General features: G+C 35.8%; 1 protein-coding gene across 1 annotated transcript in view; it reads right to left on the bottom strand.

The window, feature by feature from the left end:
- The window catches only part of xit (ALG6/ALG8 family glucosyltransferase xit), a 104,592-nt gene that overhangs the window by 25,336 nt on the left and 61,745 nt on the right, over positions 1-17,511 (bottom strand). Inside the window, exons 2-4 of the mRNA XM_090369983.1 lie at positions 15,620-15,723; positions 6,196-6,316; positions 708-847 (exon numbers count right to left, since the gene is read on the bottom strand). Of these exons, the coding sequence (XP_090226109.1) occupies positions 708-847; positions 6,196-6,316; positions 15,620-15,723 (365 nt within the window). The remainder of the gene's footprint in view (positions 1-707; positions 848-6,195; positions 6,317-15,619; positions 15,724-17,511) is intronic.

The raw sequence follows: 17,511 nt of genomic DNA, 5'->3' as shown, positions 1-17,511 counted from the left end.
CATGTCTGGGCAAGAAAATGCTAAAGTCCAAAGTGTTCTGTAAATGTCCTGTTGTTCTGTTTATAGTCCAGAATGACAACTTAGTCAGTGGAGTTAATAATTAAATAATTTTAGCAATAATACAATCAAGGCTGTAGGTTTCTTTTTGATCTATCTATGGGGATATTTTCAATCAGTTGGTTACCAAAACTCAGAAGAAAAATTCTAACAGACAGAAACATTTCTAATTTGCGGTTGACTTTGTCATCATCTCGCACTCCTCCTGTGAAAGGTAAGGATAACAGCATAAACTTAGGTGAGAGGCAAAATAATCATAAGGACTGCTTTTTTGTGATTGCTTTTTCATGAACATTCCAGCCAAATAAATACTTCAGAGAGCAGTTCTTAAATTATATTGATGAAAAGACAGGTAAAAGATTGCAAGGAATGTAATTCAAATATCTAATGTAAATAATGTAAGTAATAAAATGTAAATAAATTTCCTTGTGGTAATGAAGTCTTATTTAAGCTTTATACTTGCATGACATTACTGAATCATTCAGATAAAAATTATGGGTCTAAATTATGCTAAATTATGAGACCAAATTATTTTTTATATAAAATAGTTTGGTCTTAAGGTGGCATTGGTCATAATTACAAAACACACTTTAAATTGAATGGATGATTGACGTATATTATTTCAAAAGGTTTCTTGTTAAACTACTTACCAAAATGGATACAATGGTTAAAAGTATTGTCACCAATGGACCAACAGAGGGTAAAACAGCATGATCATATTCCTGAACTAGTCCTCCAGTCATGTGGGCAGTTCCATTTGTATTTAAAAGTGGAATATTTAGTTTGTGAGCTGCAAAAATGAATAAAGCATAACATATATTCAAGTTTTAATCAACAGATAATATATGAGTTATAAAATGCAAAAGCACTTTTAACCAAAAACCAAAATTATTCAATATGTGTTCCACAAATTAAGTGAATGAGAGTGATTTTAGCTTTTATGGTGTATAAGCAACTAATACTGTGATGTACCAAGCTCAACACTTAACTATACTCTTAATAAAAAAGTGTAGTAACTTATAAAGAGGTTACTATGCCAAATTATACAAAGAGTTAAAAACCAGTAAAGACACGCACATATACAAGATGACTTAAAGTACATTTATATATGGTATACAGATTTATAGTTTTTAAAAATTTCAAACATATTTTCTTTGTCATATAAAATCTGACTGGGTGAATAAGGCTCAGTCAGATGGTTAAAAGTGATAAAAGGCATGTATTTAAAAAAAATCAATCTGCACATTTGATATGAATATGTTTGACAGTTAAAAATGGTACCTCAATGCTTGCACATAAGAAGGTCATCAGTCTTCAGCAAAAATGTGTGTCAGATGGTGTCCTATGTGAAGCCAAGCCAGAACAGTCCTGCACAGACTAGACTGCCAATGTTTGGTCACAGGCTTAATCTCATATAACTTGTTTGTAACGTGACGATGCCATGGGCGATACCACTGGGAAGCCAGTTTATTTCATATTACTTGCCTGTAATCTGTATAGGAAACTAACAGGCAAGAATTATAAAGGGTCACTGCTGATTTGGCTGCAGTATCTGCCAAATCATTTACCAAGATCCCAATGTAGCTGGAGACACAGAAGAAATTAATAGCAAATTCAGATTCAGAAAGGAAGTATAGTCTCTGCTGTACATGGAACAGGACTGGATGAGATTAAACCTCATTGATGACAATGCTTGCAATTAACTGAAAGAATCAGCATCTTTGGCAAAGGATGCCAAGAAAAACAGCAAAGAGCGCTTTACTTACGTAAACTCTAGAAGGAAGGGGATGAATTAGATTGGTCCACTTGATATCGATGGTTCAACTGTTGATGATCCTGCTCAGGTAGCTAACAAACTAAATGAATATTTTGCATCTACATTCACACATGGGGAGTTATTAAGGAAGGGGAATGCCAGAGGTGTATTAAACTGTGACAGTAAGCTAGATAACCTTGTAATAACTGAGAGTAAAGTGGAGGAGAAAGTGTTGAAGATAAACATAAGAAAGGCACCTGGGGTGGATGGAATCTATCCAGTTATATTAAAGGCAGCAGCAAAGGAAGTAAGCAAAACCTTAGCCATAATTACGTGAGCTTCTTGGACTCAGGGGAGGTACCCATGGACTGCAGATGTGCAAATATGACCCCAATCAACAAAGGAGGACCAAGGGAGACACAGGTAATTACAGGCCTGTTAGTTTAACTTCTGTTCCAGGGAAATTAATAGAGGCACTGGTTAAAGATGCATTGCAGGATCATCTGGACAAGACTTCAGTTATAGCTTGGACACAGCATGGGTTTGTTAAGGAGAAGTTTTGTCTGACCAATTTAATTGGATACTATGATGTAGTCATAAAGGAACTGGATGCAAAGAATAATTCTGATATCATATATTTGGATCATAGAAAGGCTTTTGATACTGTTGCACATGGAAGACTGCTGCACAAATTGCAGCAGTGTGGCATTGGAGGCAAATTGCTGCTATGGATAATAGGGATGGATGAGTGGGAGAAGACAGAGTGGTAATCAATGGACACTGCTCTTCGAGGACTAATGTTATTAGTGGAGCCCCCAGGGTTCAGTGTTGAGTCCACTGTTGTTTTCTGTATTCATTAATGATATTGATGATGGTATATCAGGCTTAATGTCCATGTTTACAGACGATACGAAGGTCTGCAACAGGATCTAGAAAAGTTGAGCAGATGGGCTGAGAGGTGGCAACTGAAGTTTAACACTGACAAATGCAAAGTACTGCATATGGGTAGCTATAACCGAAGATAAACATACCAACTGTGTGGTACTACACTCAGGGAAGTGGAAAGTGAAAAAGACCTGGGGTTAATTGTGCAGTGAAATATGAAGTTTGCTGAGCAGTGCAGACAGGCTGCCAGGGCAGGTCATGGGGTCTTGTCAATGATATATAGGAATTTTGCTAGCAGGGACAGGGATATGATTATCCCATTGCACAAAGCAATGGTCAGGCCACACCTACAGTACTGTGTACAGGTCTGGAGGCCTCATTTTAGAAAGGATGTAGAGTTGCTAGAACAAGTACAAAGAAGAGAAACAAAGGGGTGCTCTTACAAAGAAAGGCTTAAGTTCTGCAAATTGCAACACCTGGAGAGTAGGCACCTGTGAGGTGATCTGATTGAGGTATATATGGCCTTGAATGGGTTGAGCAAGCTGAATGCTGATGGGATTCTTCCTCTTGCTCAGATTAAGAACCTGAGGGGGGCACAGATTCAAATTGAGGAAAGAGAATTGTAGAATAGATGTGTGGAAATTTGCCTTTAGCCAGCAGGTAGTTGATTGGTGGAATAGACGTGCATCTTTTGTTGTGAAAATTGATAGCCTAAATAAATTTAAGGCTGAGCTGGACAGGCATTTGGAACAAATGGAGGGGTGAAATGGGAGGTTTTTTTTGGCTGATGCTGCATAAGCTTGCTTTCTTGCATTGTATGCCTCTACTAATGCTAAAGTGACCAAGTTCTGTATAGGTTTTCCTCCACCTCCGAAATTAACCAAGGAAGGAGAGCAAGGGAGCACATAGAAAGACCAACAGCAGAGAATGTATGGGTAGGCATATGGGAAAAGGTGTTAGTTCCAACATATAGAAGGGGCAGGTCATTGTCAGTGAGCATATATTTTTTTTTTATATAAACCCCAAACACGAGAGGTATTAGAACCTATAGTACTTAGTACCATGCTTGGGTTGAATTATGCTCTATGACATGTACCCTATCATTAATGTCGATATTGCTCCACAGGATATTATGTCCCCTGAAATTGGCAAGGAGCAAGACAGGTGGGCAGCTGCACAAGATCACCAAGGTCTGTCTGGGAGATGTCAGCCTCAGGTGGCAAATAAATCAAACAGACTGTTAATCAAACCCTACCATAAGGTAAATTGCTACTGATTTCATGTTGGTGGAAAGCAGCACAGGTTGAAATGGGGTCAGGTTGCAGGCACCTCCTTCAAATCAGATATGATAGTAGTATTATAAAAGGAAAGGTTTTCATTTTCTTTCAAATATGTCTCCTGCAAACAAATACAAACTGGCTCATGCTTTTGCAGGAGGGCCTTGATGTCATCAGTATTTTGCGGAATCCATGAAAATTCCACTGTAGGAGTTTAGCCACTGTCTTGGCTTGGTGGGTACACTGTTTGGCTTCTGAAGTGCTGAGTGCTTTGCTTACTCTTCTCAATCTCTGATTTATCTTTTTTGGGGAAGTACGGACACTGTCCTGTATCCATTTCTTCCTCCATAAAGTGTGGCACCTGCTTCAAATCAACATCCATTTTTTCTTGAGAATTAGGGGGTACTTCAGGGTTTTATTCTTTTTTCTAACTGCTTCTTTCATTACTGATGGGAGTATTAGGAGATGCAGATATGGGAGTGACAGCTGATTGGTCCTTCTGTGCAGGCTATTTTGTGAGCTTAACAGGTAGCATGCAATGGGAGTGAATGACTCTTTTGGTGGAACTGTCATTTCTATTTGAATTCTGATAGAACATCTCCCTGTTACCTTCCAAGCACAGGAAGGTTTGTTTGTATTTAAAGGTTTTACCACTTTTCTTGCCTCTTAATATATATGTTCAGCTCTGCCTTAAGTATTTGTATTTCTTTTTCTTCTTCCCACCTCTGGAATGCTCATGAGTGTGTAGGGTTGCAGTTAATTCAGGTTGGTTTTGTAGCTGAACATGATGTAATTTATGGTCTGCAGCACATTGTGTGCAAGGACTCCATGACAGGCCATTTGTGAATGTCCATATTTCTGGCACTTATTTGTGCCAGATTTGAAAAAAAATGTACGAACTGTGCATTTCTGATAGCCAGTTTTGATGAAATTAGGAGACTGTAAATGTAAATTAAGAGTATGGATCAGGTTTATTCAGTGGGTACTAGATTCCCATCCCTTAATACAAATATTCGTTTTGCAGCTGTTAATCCTTGGCATTTTAGTTCTGAACAGACTTCCTCCTCAGACACTTTGAGCAAATCCCATTCCGAGATTACACCTTGGGATGAGTCTTGTGGGATGTTACTACAATCAGTATTTTCTCAATTGATGTTACTTTGAAGAGCTGTTCTGAGTGTCCATCACTTTTAGTCTCAGCAAGGATACCACCAGAACAAAGTCATTTGACTGATTTGGGTGAACTTGCCAGCCCTTCTAAGCCCTTCTGGATGGAGAAGGGTGACATTTTTCCTATGTACCTTTCATTGGTGGAGTGTACAATCAAGTATCAAGGAGTTGAACCTGATGTATCTTCAGTTCTGAGTCTTTTTGTGGAGGTAAAATTTTATGAGTCAGCTGTATAATTTTCTAGTAGGAACCTTGTTGGAGTCCCAGAAGCCAGGTCTACCCAGATACTATACCTGTACCACCACCAGCACAAATCCTGTCCATCAGACCGTGAAGGCATAACATTGATTGGTTCGTGGTGCAAAATCGATTAAAGCACATTCTGTATAAGAGCATGGCAATCCAAGAAGAGACATTCACCAATAAGCAGAACATGCTGCAGGAAACCTGGGATTTATATTCAAATGCTTTAGCATACATTTGTAGACAGAATGTTGATGTAGAAATACTGGAATTTGTGGGGATGGAATTGTTTTTCTGAGTATTTCCAAACAGGTTCATTGTTCATACATCTGTCTTATGACACACAGCAAACAAACCAAATAGCAAATTGCAGTTAGCTTTACACAGCTAACCTCCATCATTGCTTAGAGTAAATGCAACATATGAGCAGCATGAACAAAATTGCCCCACTGACCATCAATAAAGAATTCAAAACAGATATGAACTGTAGTATCATTAGGGTAATAAATATAATTAATGCAATAACATAAAATCCATTAAATTTATAAGTAACACAATCAACTGCTAACACTATAAATCACTGAAAACAAGATGGTGAAGTGATACATGTATAACTGCATATATATATATATTAAGCCATTGTTATTTAATACTGATTACTTTCTTTTGCCAGAACTCAGCACATTAGCAAATATAAAATACTGTATTTTCATTCTTATTTTAGCAATCGTCATGAGTTTTTCTAATAACCCTATTCTTTATTAATTTAAATGAGTCAAAGTTAAAGATATCAAATTTTTTACAAACCTGAAAATGAAAGAAATTTATCAGCAGCATTATATATTGCCCAAAAATTAGGTGCCCAGTAAGCATGGCTAAGCCCACGTTTAAAAGGAAAGAGTCGAGAAAGAACTTGTTTCAGTTGACCCTAGAAAGAATTATCATTACTTAAAGTGTATACAGATACATCAATGAAAGATAAATATTTTATTATAAATTTTCAAAAACAATACATCTTTCATTTTGATATTCTTTAAGCAAAGAAGGAGTACAAAATTTCATGTCATCAGGTTGTGGAACCTTATATCAATTAAGTAACAGTGGAAAAACAAACTTTTAACTGAATTTCTTTACATCTACTGGTTATAAAGAATGTACATTTTAACAAGATCCATAAAAGTTTTTCTTAGGTATCTCATTGGCTGATGTGGTTGAAGTACCTTTTGAAGTAGTGTGAAGATTGATTATCTAAAGATTTTTTAAAGTCAGTCATTTTCAAGAAACTAATGATAAAAACATAGGGTATGAAAAAAACAAAACAATATGGGGACTCAAAAAGTGCAACTGTTAAAGCATGTTAACAGTGCTGTTTCAATCAATTTATGACAGAGAAAAGTTTTCTGCCAGGACATGGGCTAAGTCAATCACCGTTTCTGTATTTATGCATATATTTTTTCTATGAATAAGCACTTTTTTACCATGTGAGTATACACTGAGTGGACAGAAATCATGTGATACCTACCTAGTAATGGGTAGGCTGATCTTTCACCCAGGTAAGGGCAGTCACATGGCAATGCATTGAGTCCACTAGTTCATGAAAGCATTCCATAGGTATTTCCATCCATTCTTGCTGCACCACCTTCCATAATTCTGTTGCATTCCTGGGTGGAGGATCCAAAGCTGGAACGGACTTTTCCAGGGCATCCCAAGGATGCTCCACAGGATTCATGCCCGGTGAATGGGTAGGCCATTCCATGGTGGTAAAATCTGTGGAATGCTCTTTGAATCATGTTCTAGTCACCACAGCTCTGTGGGGAGGTGCAGTGTCCTGCCGGAAGAGTCCATTGCCTTGTGGGTGCATGATGACCATGAAGGAATGCAGATGGTCTGCAAGAATGAACACGTAACTTGGACCGTTAGGAGATACATCTAGACGTACCAGAGGTCCCAAAGTGTGCTAGTTGAACATGCTCCAGACCATTACTGACTGTCCACTTGCCTGAACAGTTCCTTGTTGACATGACAGGTGCATAGCTTCATGCAGTTTCTGCCAGATATGCACCCTCCAGTCTGCTTGAAATAACTAGAAACGGGACTCATCAGACGAGGAGATACATCTCCAATCATCTGAGGTCCAGTGCTGATGTCCTTTCACTCAGTTGAGGAATAGAGTCCTGTGTCCTGGTGTTAGCAATAGGACCCTGGTGGATCGGCAGCTCCAATAACCTGCTAATGCAATATTACTGCTAATGATCACCTGATGGTCTTGGTGGAGACATTTCTGGCACTTCCATTGTTGAAGTTGGTGGTGATTTGTGCCACTGTCTCTCTCTCTCTCTCTCTCTCTCCCCCCAGTGGGCTGAAACAATTCGAAACAGATGTCGACGGCCACGTTCATCCACCATCTTTCTTCGCCCACAGAGCTGTCCACGAAGATGTTATTCCAGAAATGGTGTATTCCCAACACACACGTGATACTGTTGAACAGGGATAGTGCAATTTCTGTACCACCTCTGCAATAGAGTGACCCATGCATCTGGCACCCACTATCATCCCTCTTTCAAAGTCAGTTAACTCACAACATTTATCCACATTGACATTGAATTACCATCTATGTGAATGCAGTGATGCAGTGTACCTATATACCTGCCAAGCAGTGGGTTCGTCCACTAGCAAGAGGGGTGACAGTGTCGCATTGTCCAGGAACCAGATATCCCATGAATTCTGTCCTTTCAGTGTATTTCTAAAAATACAGGAAGTATTATGTTTACAAAAACAACTATTACTTGTATGAAAAAAAAAAAACTAAAAATTAAAAAGTTAAAAAGAAATTATTTTTTAATCTTTCTAATAAGTAACTTATAAATTTAAATATCTATTAGAATTACATCAGCCATTGCAGTGATATTCATTTTCAATCTAAATCATAATTTTTAAATTGGAAACATTTAGCCATTAAAAAACATTCTTTATGGTGCAATGTATATACCAATGGCTACAGCTATGGTAACTCCACAGAGTTTTGGTTTCCTTTTTTCACCCACTTGATTTGGCTGTACTGCTGGTTGGGAAGTGTTTTCTTTTCTTTTGGATTATAAGACTGCTTATATTTTTTTGATTTTATTACCAAATATAATTTCAGAATTAAAACACATCTTATAAAGTTTCAATTTGAAACTATTTGTGGCCCAAAAAAACGGACTGGTGAAGTAAAGGTACCAGGCGGTGAAGTAAAGGTACCAGGCACCTGTTATTGTTATGGTTTTTTTGTACCTGCTAGACAGTAAAGGATTAAGCCCACAAGCCTGGGCTAAAAGTAAGGCTCTCTTCCAATATTTTTAACTCAGTCAATTGTTGATGTTAATAAATTTAAACATATAACAATATAGGTGTCTGAAAAAAAAAAAAAAAATCTTTATTATGAGAAAAGTCCAGTATTATTGGAAAAAATTTTGAACAGATACATATTTAAATTAACTGTTTTCACAATTACAAATAGTAGCACAAAAATATTTTAGGTACATCAATAAACTTGAACCTGTGTCCCTCTTGTAGCTGAGGATGTCACGTCAGTACTCAACTTCCTTACATACATTGATTAGCATCTCAGGTGAAATTGAAGAGATTGTTTCAATTAACATTGCCTTTAATGTTGGCAAATCAGGAACTGTGTTGCAAATACCATAACCTTGTTTGTTTGTTTGTTATTTGGTTTTTAGGAGCATTAGCAACTAAGGCCATATTTCTCCAGGGATATGCAGTGGTCATTCCCTGACCTTTCCGCATCCTCCGTATTTGGTGGTCACGGGCTCAAACCCCAGTATAATCAAGAAGCATGTGCTATGCACTGCTGCTCCTGCCCACCTGGCTACGGAGGCACCTACCATAACCTTAACATAAGGTTAAGGTTACGGTAAACATAAGGAAACAGTTTCCACACAAGGAAAAGATTGAAGAGAATTATGTGTGACTGAGGCAGCCATTCAATTAGTCCGCCCAAAATCAATTCAATGATTTGGAAAAAGGGCATAAAGAGTGTTACGTTCTACAAAATATCAATGAAGCATGGCCCCATCCTGTTGGAAAAAACATCTATCTTAATGCATATATTTCTCTAAAAGGTCACGATAGATTGTTCCATTAATTGACTTTTCAGAGAAAAAAATTGAACTAGCAACCTGATCATGACAAAATGCCCACCACACCACACATTGATCTTCGAACTATCATGAATTTTTTCATGCAATACACGTGGGTTCTCAGATCCGCACATGCAAACATTGTGCTGATTTACATGTCCTGAAACACAAAATGCTGCTTTATCAGAAAAGCATACTTTTTGTAGGAAACTGTTCTATTTTGTTTCATGGCCTACTGTGGCACCACCTTCAAGCCAGTGTCTATGAACTACTTAGAAAACGAAAATTTTTCAGTTATTTTTTGCAATGGTAAAAACTGTGTCTATTATTTCATATCAGATAAAAGTTATGGACTCACAACAATAAAGGCTTTTTTCAGGTCCCCTGTATCATTTAGCAGTTTCAGAATCATTGTTCTGAGTGACAATCTTAAGATTGCCACTGAGAACAATGATTCTCAAACTGATTTTTTCCTGCAGCCATATATGGGTCATCCCAATCTTCATGCACAAAATAAAATTTAAGAATATTTATTTTTAAGGCACAGTCTAAATTACATATTAAAAATATTTTAACTTTGTAAATTTACCTAACTCAAACAGAGAATGAAATTAAAAATATCTGCTTATGAATTATTTTATTTAAACTTTTTAGCTAATGCATAATGTTATACTCAGGTATTATAATCTCATAAAATGGCCTTTTACCTAATGTTTTAAATGTCCTTTCTGGTTTCCTTCATCTTAATGCAACTAACAAGATTGCATTTTTAAATAATCTGGTATTCTTATATATTATTTTAGGGTGGGAGAAATGCACAACAACACTTATAATATAAATGCAAACACAGCATGGCTAAGTAAATTTTAAGCTGCATAATATATGACAACATGTGGTAACCAGCTTGGAGTGTCCATGACATACAGTTTACCCTAGAATAGGATTAAATGAGGTAAGATTGCCGAGACAATTTAAAAATAAATAGAACTAGAAAATAACTGTCTTAATAAAACTAGAAAATAAATAACAAGAACAATAGGGAGGGTCCTAAATGAGCCATAAACTGTCCTCATCAGAGCAATTCCCCGCTTAAAGAACACTCCAAATACAAAACCCTTTTCTTGATGTCCAGGGGATCAACAAAATGGTTGTACTCAAAAAAATTAAAACAAACTGCTAAAAAAGATCATCGAAAGCTAAGGAGTTATTACAAAGAGGGGCTTATTCTGGCCTCAACTGTCTACAGCAGTGCTTCTCAAACGTTTTTGGATCACCGCCCCCCCCGGTTGGATCACCCCCTAAAAAAAAAAGCCCTCGCCAGGGCTTTTTTTTAGCCCACCAATATAAAGTGAAGCTAAATAACTGAAATGAATATTTGTCTGTTTGCCTCCAAAAACGTAAATGCAGCCCTGCATGTATGTGTGTGAATTATAAAGAAAACTATTTACTGCACTTTATTCCTTCTTCGTAAAAAATTACAACTACATAAATAAAGTCAGTTATAGTCACTTAAATTAAGTCATAAAAATTAAAGTTAATTACATAAATGTCATAATATTAATGGAAATGGTTAATTATATTTTGGTGCCTCTGTAGCCAGGTGGGAAGGAGCAGCAGTGCGTAGCACATGCTTCTTGATTAGACCGGGGTTCGAGCCCGTCACCACCAAATACGGAGGATGCGGAAAAGGTCAGGGAATGACCACTGCATATTCCCAGAGCAATATGGCCTTAGTTGCTAATGCTCCTAAAAATCAAAATAACAAACAAACATAACAATTATATTTTAATATTTAATGTGATGGATGAGCTTGGTGGAGATTTATTAGCTTATCAATATTAGGTTTAATATCTGTAAGTAGAAGTCGTAAATTGCCACATTTAACAACATCCAGACAATTTCTTTGTTTTGTCAGCAATTGAGATACAGCAATGAAACCGGTTTTGACTAGATATGATGTTGGAAAAGAAATAAGAAATTTTTTTACAATTCCCCACGATGCAGGATAATGGTCAGGGATTTTCTTTTGTAACCAAAATTCCTGATATGAATTTTGGCTTCAGTTCAACTTCATTTTGTAACTCAATCAATTCTTCTTCTACAAAACGTTCACCATCGTCATTATTTAAAAAAGGATTTATAACCCAATCTGGAATTTTCAAATTAAGAATATCTTCGAACCTTTCCTGCCTATCTCTGTGCAACATTTCTAGTTGATTACAAAAAGTTAGTGGAGTTTCATCAGCTATTTTTTCTTTTTTCTCTATTTCCAACAGATTTGGAAATTGATACAATTCACGTCATCCTACGTTGGGTATAAAAAGCTTTAATTTTGAAATAAATGCTGAAATTTGAGTTTTCGCCTTAATAAGAGTTACATCTTGTCCTTATAAATGTAAGTTCACTGAGTTGAATCTAGTAAATAAATCTGCAAGATAAGCAATATCACTTTTCATTTTCTTGAGGTCATTACTAAGGTCATTGTTCCTATCTTCAAAAAACTCGACAACAGTATCAAAGAGTTTATAAAATCTGTTGAGACAGTTGCCTTTTGACAGCCACTGAACCTCGGAGTGAAGTAGCAATCGTTCAAAATCTTCACTGTTTTGATCACAACGCTTTCGAAATATACGATCATTCAAAGAATGTGCTTTTATTTTGTTTATAGCAGTAATAACAGTTTGTAGAGAATTGTGTAGTTGATCACCAAGTTTTTTCACAACTAAATGCTGATGGTGAATGACACAATGAACCGTAATAATATTTGGCACAGCATTTTTTAAATAAGCCATAAAACCCTTGTAATGGCCAATCATTGATGGTGCTCCATCCACCCTCAGTCATCGCCCCCTTTCATGCCTATCACCCCCCTGTTGCCCCCTTTCATGCCTAACGCCCCCCAGGGGGCGATATCACCCACTTTGAGAAGCACTGGTCTAGAGCATAAATGTAAATGAAATTTAATCATTATTTTTTTATTTTTAGTAAACTGTGAATCCATTCTACGTACAGATTTTTGATGGAAAATCTATAAAAAGCTACAAACTGCTCTCTGATAGTATGTTGTGGATAAACAAGCTTAATCCTAAAAAAAAAAAAAAAAAAGAACAGTAAGTGGTGCCCCAATTCTGCTTTTCTCATAAATCAAACTTATTGTTTGCAGATACGCATGAATATATTTATGGAGAAGAATAGATGCACAATTTTTCATATAATGTTTTGTAGTCTTCTGCTATTGCTAGATGTTTTCCATGTAGCAGCAGAAGCACTATTATGAGTACTACGGATCCACCACTGTGATCTATACATAAGATACTATTGATTACGAGTTGGATTTCTATTCTATTTTCATTTATTCTTTATTAGTGTTTTGGTTTTTATAAACTTGAACTTTCTACCATCAATCTTTCCTCAATAAACTCAAAAATAGCTTAGTGTAATGTCTGAGGAACAACCATATTGATTTTTTTTTTTGCATGATATTAATCTCAAAGTATCTAATAAATGTTCCAAGCAGTGTATTAAAATACACTGCTCAAAACTAGGCAGACAGAAGTCAAATGAAAAAAAATACAAGTATCTTTGTAAATTTTTATATTGCGAACTAAATGTGTGTGTGTGTGTGTGTGTGTGTGTGTGTGTGTGTGTGTGTGTGTGTGTGTGTGTGTGTGTGTGTGTGTGTGTGCAGGGGATCAAAAAAGTAAAATTCTCCTAGATCCAATTAAGATGTTATTAATATATCATTTAAAGTAAAGTATCATTTAAAGTATCATTTAATTTTCCAAAGTCAATTCAGCAATGTGTCCATTTATGTACAAATTGTCTTGAAGTGTTCCAGTACATGTTGTTATCTCTTATCTGTGTTTCCAACTAATAAAATATACAGTTTTAATAGATGACAACAGAAAATTAGCTTTGAAATTCAGATAGGGAGGTTGTTAGTCTGTTTTCCAATTTCAGCCTGAAATTGAAGAAATTCTCTGGATAAAGTAATAAGTAAATTGAATCAAGAAATAAATTTTAGATGTAGAAGATACGAGTACATAAAAAGAGAAAGTAACAGTATTTTATTTAATAAAATTTTTATTATTTTTGGTAATAATTTTATTTTAATTTTGGGAAATCAAATCAAAATAAGAACATTAATATTTGAAAACAATTACGTACAAGGTTTTACTTTTAAAAACTCTAATTTCATTAAAAAACACTTCACAGAGTCTGCCACTGGCAAATTAAAATCACTGTCTCCAAGGCTATAAACATTAAATGAAATCTGTGCTGAAAGGGTTAACACAATATGCACAGATTTTCATTTTGCAATTTTGCAGATACAGTAATACCCCGAAGTTACGCGATAGGTGGGTCCGACGAAAATCGCGTAAGTCGAATTCGCGTAAGTCGGGGTACAACTTTGCATATAAATACATATAAATTTTGCTCAATTGGGACCAAGGACTAACAAAAACACTAGTTTAGAAGAAAAATATTAATAAAATTGCAGTTCTGTATACATATTAATACAAAATATGTATTAAAAAAACAAATGACTTACGTTAAAAAGTTATTTCGATGTCGATGGCTTCATAAAATCTAACAAATTCGTCTGACGACACAGCGCCTTCTTTTTTTCACGCAGAATTTTTTCGTAGCAAGCTAATAATTTTTTTTATTCCTTGCTTTGTAGCTATAACGCGTTCTTCGTTGGAGTCTATGTTTTCTAAAATTTTTAAGCCCTTTACAATTGAGCCCTTTTCAATTTTCAACCTGTCAAGTTTGCAATTGTCATGTGCTTTTCGCCGTTGCTTCATTTAGGCCTGTAGCACGTGCAATATCACATGGTCTTTCATTTCGCTCAAAGCGTTTCACAATTTCATATTTTTTCTCTATCGACAGAGGCGGACTGGCCATAAGCCTTACCGGGGCCAGTGTAACCCCGGTGGGCCAGTGTGATTTTGGCCATAAACCATAGTATGAGGCCACTATAAATTTTCCCGGGTAAGAATTTTTGACCCAGTCCGCCTCTGTTTATCGATAATTGCTTTTCTTTTTCTCTCTGAATCTGCAGTGTCTTCACCAGTACGCTTCCTTTTCACACCTTTTAATTAAGTATTTTACTAATTTTTAGGGAATAAAGCGCAATTACAAAACGAGGAGGCACGCTTGATACGCATAAACAAAGCTGCACGCATGTAGCAACTGAATAAACAACACCATAAAGGCAGAGATACACTATTAACACCCCACATTTCTAGGGGTTACTACCATAAAACAATAAAAATCCAGTTGCGTTTCTGCTAGTGAAATCTGTTATAAACTGGTAGTAAACTCGATCTAATTGCATTTGCGATTATACCGATAGCTGGAATTGTGTTGGTTTTTACGTTATTATGGTGAAATGTGTTTTTTGCTTCACTGATATAAAAAACATAAAATCAGCAAAGTTGAATTTTGTTCATCTTTCGCTCTCATTCTCCGCCGTCGCACTGTATATCGATAACATATGAAAAACGACCTTGAAGATAGTGGGCGGCAGCGTTGCCAAACGAAGAAATCAAGAACCGCGTAACTCCGAGTTCGCGTAAGTCGGGGTATTACTGTACAACCTGCACATCTGGCTAACTTGAAGGGAGGAAAACTTTACTGCATTCTTGGTATGGACTGACATACCAAGACAACTGACAGAAATTCCATCATGGAATTTATTTTTAAATTTATATGATTTACAATTGTGAAGTTCAGACAATTGATATATGTCTGAACTTCACAAACCCTTCTATTGTGGCATAAAATATACAATAAGATTTGCATTATATTTGTGCAAACATGTTAATAACAGCTTAGGTTGTGCTACATCAGGAGTGGCCTACTTAATCTGTGATGTGATCTACTTTTTTCCTTCAAAATGTGCCGCAATCTACTATCTCAAAAATTACATTGCACAAGGTACACAAATCAAGGGATGACTGTATATTTAAAATACGTCATGATCAACCGAAATTAAATCCACGATCGACTCGTTGGCCACCCCTGTGCTACATTATCATGTTAATAATTACAGCCAATGTGTCTTGGCATTTATCAGAATATCTTACCATCCAGATGAAGGGGCCAAACGATACTCCAAAAACAAATGCAACAATCATACCAAGTTTTAAAAAATTTGACAACTGAAAGTTGCGCCACTTTATTGAATCACCTGAAAAAAAAAAAAAAAAAATTTCATATTAATTAGAAGATTAACTCATATGTTCATACACTTTTTTTTTTTATAATGTTATAGGTTTGCAAAACCCAATTAGTTCCAATAAATGATGTCCTAATATATCAGTATCCAGTATAATTGTCTGGTTCATTCATGGTTGCTCCTGAAAATGATCTAACAGAATTAGAAGATTAGCATGAGAATTTATGAATATTGCTCCTTAATTATTTTTTCTCTTTATCAATGCCAGTCTAACCATATAAAAGTAACATTAATTTTTAAGAATTTTATCATAACTTAAGTGGTGGTATGTAATGATCACAAAATCCCAACTCTAGAAACACTACTGCTAGGAATGAATATTTCTAAGCAGTTTTTTTTTTTTTTTTCTGGTCAAATACTAATTGTTGAAATATTCGGTAACAATTGCATTAAACTTGTTTAAATAAAAATAAACAAAAATCTAAAAGTATAAAACTATAGTTTGTTGTTTATAACTAAATTCAATACCTTAAATGAGTCTCGTGGCAGTGTGATTGAAAGTGTTAAGCTTCTTTGCAGCACTGTAATAAAATCATCTAACAACCACAAGACTTCAAAAACAACACAGAGTATTCTATTTCAGACATAAATCAATTTAGAATAGCAAAAAATATAAATGTGCAACAAATTTTATTAGTTACAAGGGCCAACAGGGTACTGAAGGCTTTTGTAGCATGCTGTTGCTGCTTGAATGGTATAAGTATAAACTAGTATACAGAATTTTAAGCCATGTAATAAATCATCATGCTTACAAGAGTAATGGGCTAAGGTAAAGAAAGCCTGCACGAGAAGCATGCAAAAGTTCAATGAAATTTACGGGTAAAAGTATTTTGCTGTAATGACATTTGTATTGTTGCTCGCTTGGTAAACAGACTGTGGGTGTTACTGGTCTGGGGTAGAAGTTGAATCCCACGGAAGCTTGAAACCCACCTGAAGTGGAGGGGGGGGGTGGGGTAACCTGAACTTTTTTCTTTAGAACCACTAATTGAATTAACTAATTGAATCACGAACAGAGTCATATTGGAAGTTCTGCCGTCGTAAAAAATGTTCGTAACGTATTTTCATGGGTAAACTTTTTCAACGTTTGTCATGGTTCTCGTGTGGGCTTCCTTTGCCTTTTTTTTTTTTTCTTAATAAACAATTTATCCACTAGTCCACCAGTGATTCTAAAGAAAAAAGGTCAGGTTATCCCCTCCACTTCGGGAGGGTTTCAATCTCACATGGGATTCAATTTCTACTCCTGACCAATAACACCCACTGCATGTTTACTGAGCAAGCAACAATACAAATGCCATTACGGCAAAGTACTTTTACGGGTAAATTTCATTGAACTTTTGCGTGCTTCTCGTGCAGGCTTTCTTTACCTTCGCCGAGTAATGATTATTGTTGTGAATTACAGTTGCATGCACATGTGACTGGAGAGTGGGAAAGACCTCTCACTAAAATATGAGAGTCTAGACTCTCATGTACTTGCATATGAATTAAATTTTGAGGCAATCTAACAGAAATAGGGGAAGATGATGTATAAGCAGTGGTGTATAAGAAAAGACATAGAAATTTAATTTATGAATTAAGTGAATAATAAAAAAAATAAGCAGGAATATGTACCACAATTATAGAAATTTTCCCTAAAAAATAGCCAAACTTCAAACTTATTAATTAGGTGATTTTGAGTCCAAAATATTAATAAATTTACTTATATTTCATTTTCAAGACCTATGATCATTACTCTTGTTTAAA

This window comes from Mastigoproctus giganteus, chromosome 3, assembly GCF_048544385.1.
Source record: "Mastigoproctus giganteus isolate SK-2022 chromosome 3, ASM4854438v1, whole genome shotgun sequence".
NCBI classification, from domain to species: Eukaryota; Metazoa; Arthropoda; class Arachnida; order Uropygi; family Thelyphonidae; genus Mastigoproctus; species Mastigoproctus giganteus.
Note: the sequence above shows the minus strand (reverse complement) of the source record. Positions and strands in the feature narration are given on the sequence as shown.